This window comes from Budorcas taxicolor, chromosome 19, assembly GCF_023091745.1.
Source record: "Budorcas taxicolor isolate Tak-1 chromosome 19, Takin1.1, whole genome shotgun sequence".
NCBI lineage: Eukaryota > Metazoa > Chordata > Mammalia > Artiodactyla > Bovidae > Budorcas > Budorcas taxicolor.
In genome coordinates, this window is record NC_068928.1 from 10,425,254 (window position 1) to 10,437,452 (window position 12,199).

The 12,199-nt window shown below is 40.3% G+C and overlaps 1 protein-coding gene across 1 annotated transcript in view; it reads left to right on the forward strand.

The window, feature by feature from the left end:
• The first annotated feature begins 555 nt into the window (after positions 1-555).
• DHX40 (DEAH-box helicase 40) overlaps positions 556-12,199 on the forward strand; it is a 49,614-nt gene continuing 37,970 nt past the window's right edge. Inside the window, exons 1-7 of the mRNA XM_052657806.1 lie at positions 556-667; positions 1,510-1,677; positions 3,301-3,446; positions 4,863-4,982; positions 5,181-5,408; positions 5,627-5,693; positions 6,877-7,008. Of these exons, the coding sequence (XP_052513766.1) occupies positions 556-667; positions 1,510-1,677; positions 3,301-3,446; positions 4,863-4,982; positions 5,181-5,408; positions 5,627-5,693; positions 6,877-7,008 (973 nt within the window). The remainder of the gene's footprint in view (positions 668-1,509; positions 1,678-3,300; positions 3,447-4,862; positions 4,983-5,180; positions 5,409-5,626; positions 5,694-6,876; positions 7,009-12,199) is intronic.

The window sequence follows — 12,199 nt, forward strand, 5'->3', positions numbered from 1 at the left end:
AAGACCTCGGTTCAATCCCCGGGTTAGGAAGATTCCCCCGGAGAAGGGAACGGCTACCCAGTCCAGTATCCTGGCCTGGAGAATTCCATGGCCTGTATAGTCCCTGGGGTCGCAAAGAGTTGGACACCACTGACCGACTTTCACTGAAGGCGAGAATGTTGTGGAACGCCAAACGCTAGCAAAGATTTCAGCTCCTGACGAAGGGTCACATCACGTTAGGTGTGTGAAGGTTGGATACGTCTGCAGCGACCACTGATTTTAAAAAAAGGCGTCTCCCGGCCCTTTTGGGCACAAGCGGAGACCCTGGACCCGGCCCTCCCGGACGTCGGGGCTGACTTCGCGCGCGGAGCTGCAGCGCACGCGGACGGCGGGCGGGAAACACCCGCCCGGGCGGGCGGGCTCGTAGCGCCACGTCATCGGGCGGCTCCCCCGCCCCTCGCCCGAGTCGCACGCGCGGAAGTAAACACCGCGACGTCATCAGGGCGCGTCTTCGCCTCTCCCCGCCCATCTCCCCAGGACCGGTGGACGTGCTCACCTCCGCTCGGGGCCAGGTCTATGTCCCGGTTTCCCGCCGTCGCGGGCAGGGCGCCAAGGCGGCAGGAGGAAGGTGAGAGATCGCGAGACCTCCAGGAAGAGCGGCCTTCGGCAGGTTCCGTCGCGGATAGAGGTGCGGTCCGCGGGACGCCGCGGAGGCCAGCGGGAGTGGTAGCACGGGGCTTTGGGAGGATGGCGGGGGGGGGATGAAAGTCCGCCTGAGACAGGCGGAGAAGAGGAGGCTGCAGGCTGCAGCCTTCCTGTCTCCCTCCAAGCCGGAGGCGAACTTTGCGTCCAGTGAACCACTTTGGACTGGAGAGGGGCGGCCCCAGACCTAAGTTGTGCGAGAACCCTGCTGAGGGGCAAAAAAAGTGCACCCCAACGCCGGGACGCGTCCTGCTCTTAAATAGGCTCAGAAAGCCTTTGTTCTCTACCCACCCGTTCCCCCCCCCACTCCTCCGCCCCTCCGCCGGGCCGCCAGCCTGCCTTTGGGTACGGTATGAAGGGAGCCCGTTTCCAGGAGCCAGTTTCCATGGTTACCCACCACTTGGCCTTCTGGGATATCAGTCACTCTGAACGGGGACCTAACTTGAACCGTGAATCAGGTGGCTTTTCATTCAGCTGAGAGTTTTTCTGCACTGTTCCAGTTTTGAGGTCTATTATTTAATAAAATTGGGTTTTGTGCTTCTGGATAGGTATACCTGCAAATACATTGCCTTGTGCTAGGCTTACTTTGTCAGATACTTTGAGTCATGCATTAAGAAATGCTCAAGTTGATCTCACTAAAAAGTTGCTCTGAGCTTAGAAACGCTCGCTCGCAAAAGGGATGTAAGGGATTTCGCCGAGAAGTCATGGGTTGATTCTTTCCAGCCCTAAAATTCTACTGTCACTCTCTATTTCAGTTTGGGGAAATTGAGATATTTTTACAGGCCTTTTAATTGCACATTCCCCCCTACCCCCGCCCTGTCGTTACAGAAGAGAAAGGATGCACATCGCAGGAGGGAGGAACTACTCCAACTTTTCCCATTCAGAAACAAAGAAAAAAGCTTATTCAAGCTGTGAGGGACAATTCATTCCTTATTGTTACTGGAAATACAGGAAGTGGTAAAACAACTCAACTCCCAAAATATCTATACGAAGCAGGTAATTTTATTCTGGGATAATATTTGGAGCATTTAAAAAATATCCTCTTAAAAGCTAATAGGACTTCTGTATTACATAAATGCCTATCATTTGTTTTACAGTCCGATTCTTCTCTTGGCACACTGTCCATGTATATTTCGCTCTTTTTTGCAGTCTTATTTCAGATTCCGGAATTAGTTGAATGGCATTTTCAGTTACCATAAAAATTCCAAATAGAATTATAGGTAGATATTGATTCTCTGCTGTAGAGTAGGTTGTCTTGCAGTAGACTCTTGAACGTTGGGTATTGAAATGATTTTCAGGGGAAGGGATATATTGATATCTGTTGCTGCCATTACTATTTTTGGATTCTTTTTCCAGAGTGATATCAGGTAACTGTTTATTCCTTGATTTTCGTAACACCAAGCCAGCCAACAAATTACCCTTACAGTGTCTTTCCTTTCAATATGGTAAAACTTTATATCATAAGGTTGGTATACAGCAAAATTATGTTGGATATTGTAAAAATTTCTTAGCTTACATATTAACTTACTCTGATAAATCAGGTCTTTTAAGATGCTATCTGTTGGGCTTCCCTGGTGGCTCAGTGGTAAAAAATCTGCCTGCAGATAAGAAAAGAATCTGCCTGCCAATACAAGAGGCATGGGTTGGATCCCTGGTCTGGGAAGACCCCACATGCAGTGGAGCAACTAAGCCCATGTGCCACAGCTATTGAACCCTTGCTCTAGAGCCCAAGAGCTGCAACTCCTGAAGCCCTCTCAGCCTAGAGCTTGAAACAAGAAGCCCATATACCACAACCGGAGAGGAGTCCCTGTTGCTGAAACTAGAGAAAAGCCCACGCAGCAATGAAGACTCAGCACAACCAAAAATAAATAAATAAATTTTAAAGAAAGATTCTGTTAAGACATACCACTATTTTACATACTATTAGTAAGGAAAAACTAAGGATGGCGGAGCCTGGTGGGCTGCAGTCCATGGGGTCGCTGAGAGTCAGACACATGCATTGGAGAAGGAAATGGTGACCCACTCGAGTGTTCTTGCCTGGAGAACCCCGGGGACGGGGGAGCCTGGTGGGCTGCTGTCTATGGGGTTGCACAGAGTCAGACTCGACTGAAGTGACTTAGCAGCAGCAGCAGCAGTAAAGAAAAAAAATACCGTCAGTTATAAGATCCATTTCGCTTTCTGAGGTACTAAAATGGTAGAACCTATGAAAAGTGGTATGTTTAAACTTCTGTGGAAAAAGTAAATCTATTTTAGGAAGTGTGTGTAATTTTATGTCTTCCTATGGGTTAAAAATTCTTGGCTTACTCTTTAGAGTAAATCTTAAGACTGAAATTGGAAAAAAAATCTAATTAAAATATGTGCATTTAAATGGTTGTTAATATGTATTCTTATGTATGTGAGAATGGTTATTATGTATATGTGTATGGTTATTCATATATACTTATTTTTAATTAATACTTAAAATTTCCATGGTGCAAATGTAAGACTATGTGTTGTTAATTTTGCAGAGTTTTCTTTTAGAGACTCTTGAACAGTTTGTATCGATTGACCAGAAACAGTTTAACTCTAATGGGAAGCAATGGTTAACATTTTTGTGTTGTTCACCTCTTCATTTGGTAGGGTTTTCACAACATGGTATGATTGGTGTGACCCAACCACGAAAAGTAGCTGCCATATCTGTTGCTCAGAGGGTTGCTGAAGAAATGAAATGCACATTGGGATCCAAAGTAGGATACCAAGTTCGTTTTGATGATTGCAGCTCCAAGGTACCAAAGTTCTGTTTGTATTTAGTTAAGTAGTGTAAAGTTATAGAAAGAGTGGGAAAAGTTATGGAAGATTTTGACTTCAAAAATTCCATTTGCATTTTAAAGAAACAAAGCCTCAAATTAGAATTAATTTGTATTGCCCGTTATTACTGTCTTATCCTGGGTGCCTTCCCTTTTCTCCTTTTCTCCTTTTCAATTAGTTTTGTGATGGTTATGTCGATTTTTTTCATAGGATTCCCTTGTGTATTTTAGCTGTAACAGTTCTTGATGTGTAACTTACATTTGTGTTCTTTGAAAATAAATTTTATTGTAGTAAAATATACATAAAATAAGGTTTACCATTTTTAGTATTTTCAGATCACATTTAGGTAAACAGTGCAGTGGCATGAAGTACATTCATAGTGTTCTGTAACCATTACCACTCTCTATATTATCTGAACATTTTCACCATCCCAAACAACAGTGCTGTATCTCCACGTTCCCATCCCCCCACCTCCAGTAGTCCCTGGTACCTTCTATTCTGCTTTACATCTCTATGCATTTCTATATACTTAAAACGTGGAACCATGCAATATTGTGCCTTTGTGTGTCTTATTTCATTTAGCTAATGTTTTCAAGCTTCATCCATATTATATGGTTGAATTCTTGAAGTCAGTGGAAAACTGATAGTTAACAAACTTAGTGAGCAAATATTTGTCGAGCATCTTCTGTATTCATGGTAATAGTTCATAGCCACAATTTATATCCCCTCAGGGTTTCTGAATCCTGAACCAGATGCAAAATAATCCCTGATTTGCTTATGGTCCCTAATAGGAATGGCTAGCAATAGTGGCACAGAATAACTCCCCCAAATACTGTCTTTGTGTTCCTGGTGGTCACTGCTGGGATTTTTCTTTTCTCCTTGCCTTGTTTTATGGATAGCTCTGTTGTTAACTCCCGTTCTCACCTTCTTTTAATGCTAGTGGGCTGATCCTATTTTTGTAATAGGAAAACGGTCAGGGAGGAATAGCATGAGAAGAATGGTGCCACCTTCCTTTTTTTCCTAAGTTCTCTATGATAGCAGCTGAGACGGGGACGAGTCCCATTTCATTATTGATTCCCACAGCTTGCTCACCAGAGGTCACTGCGTTGTCTTAACCACTTTCCACAGACTTCATTGTATTTCCTTATTGTTGCTTTATCCCAGAACATTCCCCTTGGTTTTCCTGCCTATGTAGATTACAAGTTTCATAATTTACCATCCATGTTATTAAAAAATATTAGACTATTTTATGTACTCTCTTATTTAGTCAGATTAGTTTGATCCCTTGATGTCTGTACATTTGAGGGGAAAAATTTAATTTGCGAAACAGGAGTGCATTTCTGTGATTTTTATTTTTATGTGTATGTTAATATACTCTGCTGTTCGAACATTAGGAAACAGCAATCAAATACATGACTGATGGATGTTTACTGAAACATATTTTGGGAGATCCGAATCTTACCAAGTTCAGTGTCATTATTTTGGATGAAGCCCATGAGAGAACTCTAACTACAGTGAGTATTTAACTTTATTGCTTATTTATTAGTTTTATTTCTTTGAGGGTAGCTTTGTCCTGTACAGTGAATTGCCTTTCCTTCCGTGCATTTTAATTGATTAAAATATGAATCCTTTGGTTAAGGAGAGCAAACTATTTAAAATAAGTTTGTTGTTATGTGCACTTGTGACTTATTAGAAATTTACTTTTCTTTCAGGACATCTTATTTGGTTTATTGAAGAAGCTATTTCAGGAGAAGTCTCCTAACAGAAAGGAGCATTTAAAGGTCGTAGTGATGTCAGCAACAATGGAATTAGCCAAGCTCTCTGCGTTCTTTGGAAATTGTCCAATATTTGATATACCTGGAAGGCTTTATCCAGTCAGAGAAAAATTCTGCAATTTGATTGGTCCACGAGATAGAGAAAATACTGCATACATTCAAGCGGTATTACTTGACATCCTTATTATGTCTTTTCTGTATCTGTGATTCTAGTTGACTGAGTAGTTTGGTAATTCATTTTTTCTCTAGTATTTTAATGGTAGCCTTCATAGGTCCTAGGACTTTTGAGAATTAAATTTTTCTGTGGAACCGAGGGAGGTGGCGGTAATGGTGGTGGGGACCTTATCTCCACTAGCATTTTATGCTTGTGTTTCTTGCTTTAGATTGTGAAAGTGACCATGGATATCCATTTGAATGAAATGGCTGGAGACATCTTGGTTTTTCTGACTGGTGAGCATTCAGTACCAGGTTTAAAAATTTTGCTCTTTATACGAGGGGAATGTGGCACCACACTACTGTGTACCTTTGTTAGAAAATCTAGGCTCTACTCATTTTATCCTAGCCTTTTATGGTTATCTGAGCAGTTTTAGATGTAAGATAATTCTACACTGCCCTAAAAACCACAAGTCTCCTTAGTAAACATATGTAAAATACACTGACCTTTTAGTAGGAAGATACTAAATGGTAAAATATTAACATTTTTGTTACCATATATGGAGAAGGCAATGACACCCCACTCCAGTACTCTTGCCTGGAAAATCCCATGGATGGAGGAGCCTGGTAGGCTGCGGTCCATGGGGTCGCTAAGAGTCGGACACGACTGAGTGACTTCACTTTCTCTTTTCACTTTCGTGCATTGGAGAAGGAAATGGCAATCCACTCCAGAATTCTTGCCTGGAGAATCCCAGGGACAGGGGAGCCTGGCGGGCTGCCGTCTATGGGGTTGCACAGAGTTGGAGACGACTAAAGCGACTTAGCAGCAGCAGCAGCATAGAGCTGTTAACCACTTAACAGTCCTGGATCTGGATGACTAATTCATTATTTCAAAAGACATCCTACTGGCTGCTTTCTTCTTTGAGTGGTGGGATGGTACTGTGTGGTAGCAGTGCATAGGGTGTGGAATCCGTGTCTCATAGGCATGCTTTTTTGATCAAAAATAGAATAGTTAAATCTCAGACTGGTGTGATTCTTCAAGTAGCAGCACTCTGCTAACAGATCTGAGTCATTTCATGGCTCACCTCCTACACTGCCTGTACTAATGTCAGAAGTGAGACATTGTAACAATCTCTTAGCCTTTTTAAGGAACTTAAGTATTTTTGACATCAGATGCAGTATCTCCTATGGTAATGATTAACTTTATTGAATCTTCCTCAAATACCATGTTAGCAAGATGAAAGACTTGATGACTATAAATGTTTTTATTCCTTTAGAGATTTAAATTCCTTGGAAACTGGTATTTCTTGTATTTTTTATTTTATGTTGGGATTGGGTACAACTTGTGTTCATCTACTTTAGATCAAATGAGATATTTAAAATATGCAAAACTAACATAAATCTAGAAGGGTTTTTCTTTTTCATTCTTAAATTAATTTTGCTTTTCAGTTGCTGACATTATTTTCTCCCCTCATTTCAGGTCAGTTTGAAATCGAAAAAAGTTGTGAGTTACTTTTTCAGATGGCAGAATCTGTTGATTATGATTATGATGTCCAAGATACCACTCTAGATGGCTTGTTAATATTGCCCTGTTATGGATCTATGACAACAGGTAATTCCTCACTAGAACAGAAAATTTGATTTTTAAAGAACTTTATACTGAATAATCTATTGGATAATCACATGTTTACAGATACAGTGTGCAGATAGTAAGTGTTTAGGTTAATGAATTTCACAAAGTGAACTCACCTTTGTAACCAACAGCCCAGATCAAGAAATAGTGTTTGGAGAACCATCCTTCATCCCTTGAGAGACATGACTTTTTTTTTTTATTGAAGCCTTTTCACATTCACTTTTTGAAGACTTTGGTTATCTGTCCCCCTTACTGTTGTTAAGAGAGGGCTGTGTCCTCTCCCAGCAATACAAAAATATTGTTATTAATTTTTTGAAATGAGGGCTACAATTCCTTGATAGTAGTACCATAAATCAAGTGTAATTTGCCGCTGCCACAGAATTTCTAGGAATCTTACATATCCAGACGTATCAGAGAGAGTGGATTGTTTTCTTTTTATGTAGCCAGGCATACTAGTCTACTTTTCAAGTATGATGTAGTTCTTTTTTAAGTTCAGAGAGCAAATTCTAACTCTGATCATTCTATTTGTTCATAATAAATGTTACTGAATGAGGTTTAGAATTTGTTTTGTGTAACTATCATATTACGGAATTTGACTTATAATACAAAAGGGAAGTTAACCTGTAGTCTCCTGTTTGGACTTTGACTGGGATTAGCATTTATGTAATACAAAAAAGCAATTGAATGTTTTTATATTTTATGTGTAGTTTTGTTTTCATTGAGTAGGTGGTTCTTATCCGTATATTAACAAAAACAGTTCAGAAATGTATGTGTTGGTAAACCACCGTAGACATGCCATTTTAGAAATTCCTTCTGTGATAATGGTATTGGATGGTATTGGGCCCTCACACTCAACATTGACATCTACTTTAGATTGTTACATCTTCAAGGGAATTCGTAGGGTCTTTGTTAGGTATTTAAGGTTCTCATTCATTTTGGAGATTTTATCTACTAATTCTTTTATAATTTACTTTGTAACTGATAAGGTAATTCAAAACCTGGTGTAGTTGCTTTGTGTTAATTGTTAATAGATACATACTTCCGTATAAAGTTCATTCTTTCCATCTTACTGCCACATTGAAAATAATTGTTCTTTATCTGCCATTGCTTCTTGTTTATCTTCCTGAGATTCAGTTTTTATACTATTAAAGCTTGCTAATGACCTGTTCCTCAAATCTCATGGCATTTTGCTATTAGTTTGTATTTTGATTTTGGGTTAATAATAAGTCTCCTTAAATGCTGTTGTGTAGGGTAGTTATTTGGTTCTTCTGACCACTATTTCCATAAGGCTGTTGCCTTACCACTCTCCCTGGCTTTTGTTCCCCTCTGAATATGACTGTGTTCTAAGGTTTCTTCCTTAGCTTGCTATTTTCTTAGAATTCTCTGTTTTGGAGAGGTTGGCTTCTAGGGTTCACCTGTCACTTCTTTGTGATGACTCCTGGCACTCTAGGCCTCCTGGGTCTCATGGGGCTTTCTGGTGTGTTCATCATCTCCTAGATCATACAGCCCAAGCACGTGGCAACTCCTACAGGTTTTCTTTTGCCTTAATCTTCTCCAGAGCCTTCGTTTTTCTTCTTTTTTCCCTTATTGTCATTAGAATTGGGATCCTCAGTTTGCTTTCCTGGGTTGTTAACATATCCAGCTAACTGATTTTCCCTGATTTAATTTGCCATCCTACCTGCTGTGGTAAATATAATCTTCCAAAAGCACAGCTCTGATTGTGTCGGTCTCTTATTCAGTACCTCCAGTCATTTCCTATTGTCAACTGAGTTAAAATGCCAGCTTCATAACTTGGCGTTTATTTTCCTTCCAGTATGACTTTAGCCAGCTTTCAGCCTTAAATCCCAGTGTATGTGATTTTCTTTGTTGGTGTATATCAGTTCACTTCAGTTGCTCAGTCGTGTCTGACTCTCTGCGGCCCCATGGACTGCAGCATGCCAGGCTTCCCTGGCTTCATCACCAACTCCCGGGGTTTACTCAAACTCATGTCCATCGTGTTGGTGATGCCATCCAACCATCTCATCCCCCTTTGTCCCCTTCACCTCCTGCCTTCAATCTTCCCAGCATCAGGATCTTTTCCAGTGAGTCAGTTCTTCCCATCAGGTGGCCAAAGTATTGGAGCTTCAGCGTCAGTCCTTCCAGTGAACATTCAAGACTGATTTCCTTTATTTATTTATTTTTTTCATTTTTTTTTTTAAATATTTTAAAATCTTTAATTCTTACATGTGTTCCCAAACATGAAGCCCCCTCCCACCTCCCTCCCCATAACATCTCTGTGGGTCATCCCCATGCACCAGCCCCAAGCATGCTGTATCCTGCGTCAGACATAGACTAGCGATTCAATTCTTACATGATAGTATACATGGTAGAATGCCATTCTCCCATATCATCCCACCCTCTCCCTCTCCCTCTGAGTCCAAAAGTCCGTTATAGACAGCTGCGTCTTTTTTCCTGTCTTGCATACAGGGTCGTCATTGCCATCTTTCTAAATTCCATATATATGTGTTAGTATACTGTATTGGTGTTTTTCTTTCTGGCTTACTTCACTCTGTATAATCGGCTCCAGTTTCATCCATCTCATCAGAACTGATTCAAATGAATTCTTTTTAACGGCTGAGTAGTACTCCATTGTGTATATGTACCACAGCTTTCTTATCCATTCATCTGCTGATGGACATCTAGGTTGTTTCCATGTCCTGGCTATTATAAACAGTGCTGCGATGAACATTGGGGTACATGTGTCTCTTTCAATTCTGGTTTCCTCGGTGTGTATGCCCAGCAGTGGGATTGCTGGGTCATAAGGGAGTTCTATTTGCAATTTTTTAAGGAACTCCACACTGTTCTCCATAGTGGCTGTACTAGTTTGCATTCCCACCAACAGTGTAGGAGGGTTCCCTTTTCTCCACACCTTCTCCAGCATTTATTGCTTGCAGATTTTTGGATCGCAGCCATTCTGACTGGTGTGAAGTGATACCTCATTGTGGTTTTGATTTGCATTTCTCTGATAATGAGTGATGTTGAGCATCTTTTCATGTGTTTGTTAGCCATCCGTATGTCTTCTTTGGAGAAATGTCTATTTAGTTCTTTGGCCCATTTTTTGATTGGGTCGTTTATTTTTCTGGAATTGAGCTGCATAAGTTGCTTGTATATTTTTGAGATTAGTTGTTTGTCAGTTGCTTCATTTGCTATTATTTTCTCCCATTCAGAAGGCTGTCTTTTCACCTTGCTGATATTTTCCTTTGTTGTGCAGAAGCTTTTAATTTTAATTAGATCCCATTTGTTTATTTTTGCTTTTATTTCCAGAATTCTGGGAGGTGGATCATAGAGGATCCTGCTGTGATTTATGTCTGAGAGTGTTTTGCCTATGTTCTCCTCTAGGAGTTTTATAGTTTCTGGTCTTACATTTAGATCTTTAATCCATTTTGAGTTTATTTTTGTGTGCGGTGTTAGAAAGTGATCTAGTTTCATTCTTTTACAAGTGGTTGACCAGTTTTCCCAGCACCACTTGTTAAAGAGATTGTCTTTACTCCATTGTATATTCTTGCCTCCTTTGTCAAAGATAAGGTGTCCATATGTGTGTGGATTTATCTCTGGGCTTTCTATTTTGTTCCATTGATCTATATGTCTGTCTTTGTGCCAGTACCATACTGTTTTGATGACTGTGGCTTTGTAGTAGAGCCTGAAGTCAGGCAAGTTGATTCCTCCAGTTCCATTCTTCTTTCTCAAGATTGCTTTGGCAATTCGAGGTTTTTTGTATTTCCATACAAATCTTGAAATTATTTGTTCTAGTTCTGTGAAAAATATGGCTGGTAGCTTGATAGGGATTGCATTGAATTTGTAAATTGCTTTGGGTAGTATACTCATTTTCACTATATTGATTCTTCCGATCCATGAACATGGTATATTTCTCCATCTATTAGTGTCCTCTTTGATTTCTTTCATCAGTGTTTTATAGTTTTCTATATATAGGTCTTTAGTTTCTTTGGGTAGATATATTCCTAAGTATTTTATTCTTTTCGTTGCAATGGTGAATGGAATTGTTTCCTTAATTTCTTTTTCTACTTTCTCATTATTGGTGTATAGGAATGCAAGGGATTTCTGTGTGTTGATTTTATATCCTGCAACTTTACTATATTCATTGATGAGCTCTAGTAATTTTCTGGTGGAGTCTTTAGGGTTTTCCATGATTTCCTTTAGAAAATCAGTGACTAGTTGGATCTCCTTGCAGTCCAAGGGACTCGCGAGAGTCTTCTCCAACACCACAGTTCAAAAGCATCAGTTCTTTGGTGCTCCGCTTTCTTTACAGTCCAGCTCTCACATCCATACATGACTACTGGTAAAACCATAGCTTTGACTAGACAGACCTTTGTTGGTAATATCTCTGCTTTTTAATATGCTGTCTAGGTTGGTCATAGCCTTTCTTCCAAGGAGCAAGCGTCTTTTAATTTCATGGCTGCGGTTACCATCTGGAGTGATTTTTTTAGCCCAAAGAAAATAAAGTCTCTGTTTGCATTGTTTCCCCATCTATTTGCCATGAAGTGATGGGACCACATGCCACGATCTTAGTTTTCTGAGTGTTGAGCTTTAAGCCAACTTTTTCACTCTCCTCTTTCACTTTCATCAAGAGGCTCTTTAGTTCTTCTTCGCTCTCTGCCATAAGGGTGGTGTCATCTGCATATCTGAGGTTATTGATATTTCTCCTGGCAATCTTAATTCCAGTTGGTGTATATAGGTAAATGGTAAGGATGTGAGATTAAGTTTGAGTAGAGCCATTACTGAGCATTTTGTTTATTTATTTTAGTTCCCCTTCTGGTTCCAAGGGCACTGTAAGGTGAGCTACTGGTGATCCATAATGATCATAACCATATTTATTGTAGCAGTTTATGACAGTGCAAAGAGGCATTCAGATGGAGCCGATGAGGTACTGAGTAATGGGTGAGATGGAGTTTGATGAAGTAGAGAGACAGTAGCAGGTTCCTGGGATCTAAGGCTTTCTTTATAAGCCTGGTAAATACAATATAGCACTTAGTTTCTTTGTTATTGCTACTTTGGGTTGTGGGGAGAGACCTTAATACAGTCTTGTTTCTTTTATTTCCTATTAGCTTGAGGAACAGAAAGCTTGCATTTGGGAGTGAGGAGAGGGAAGAAGGGCGTCCTGCCTATAGCCTGG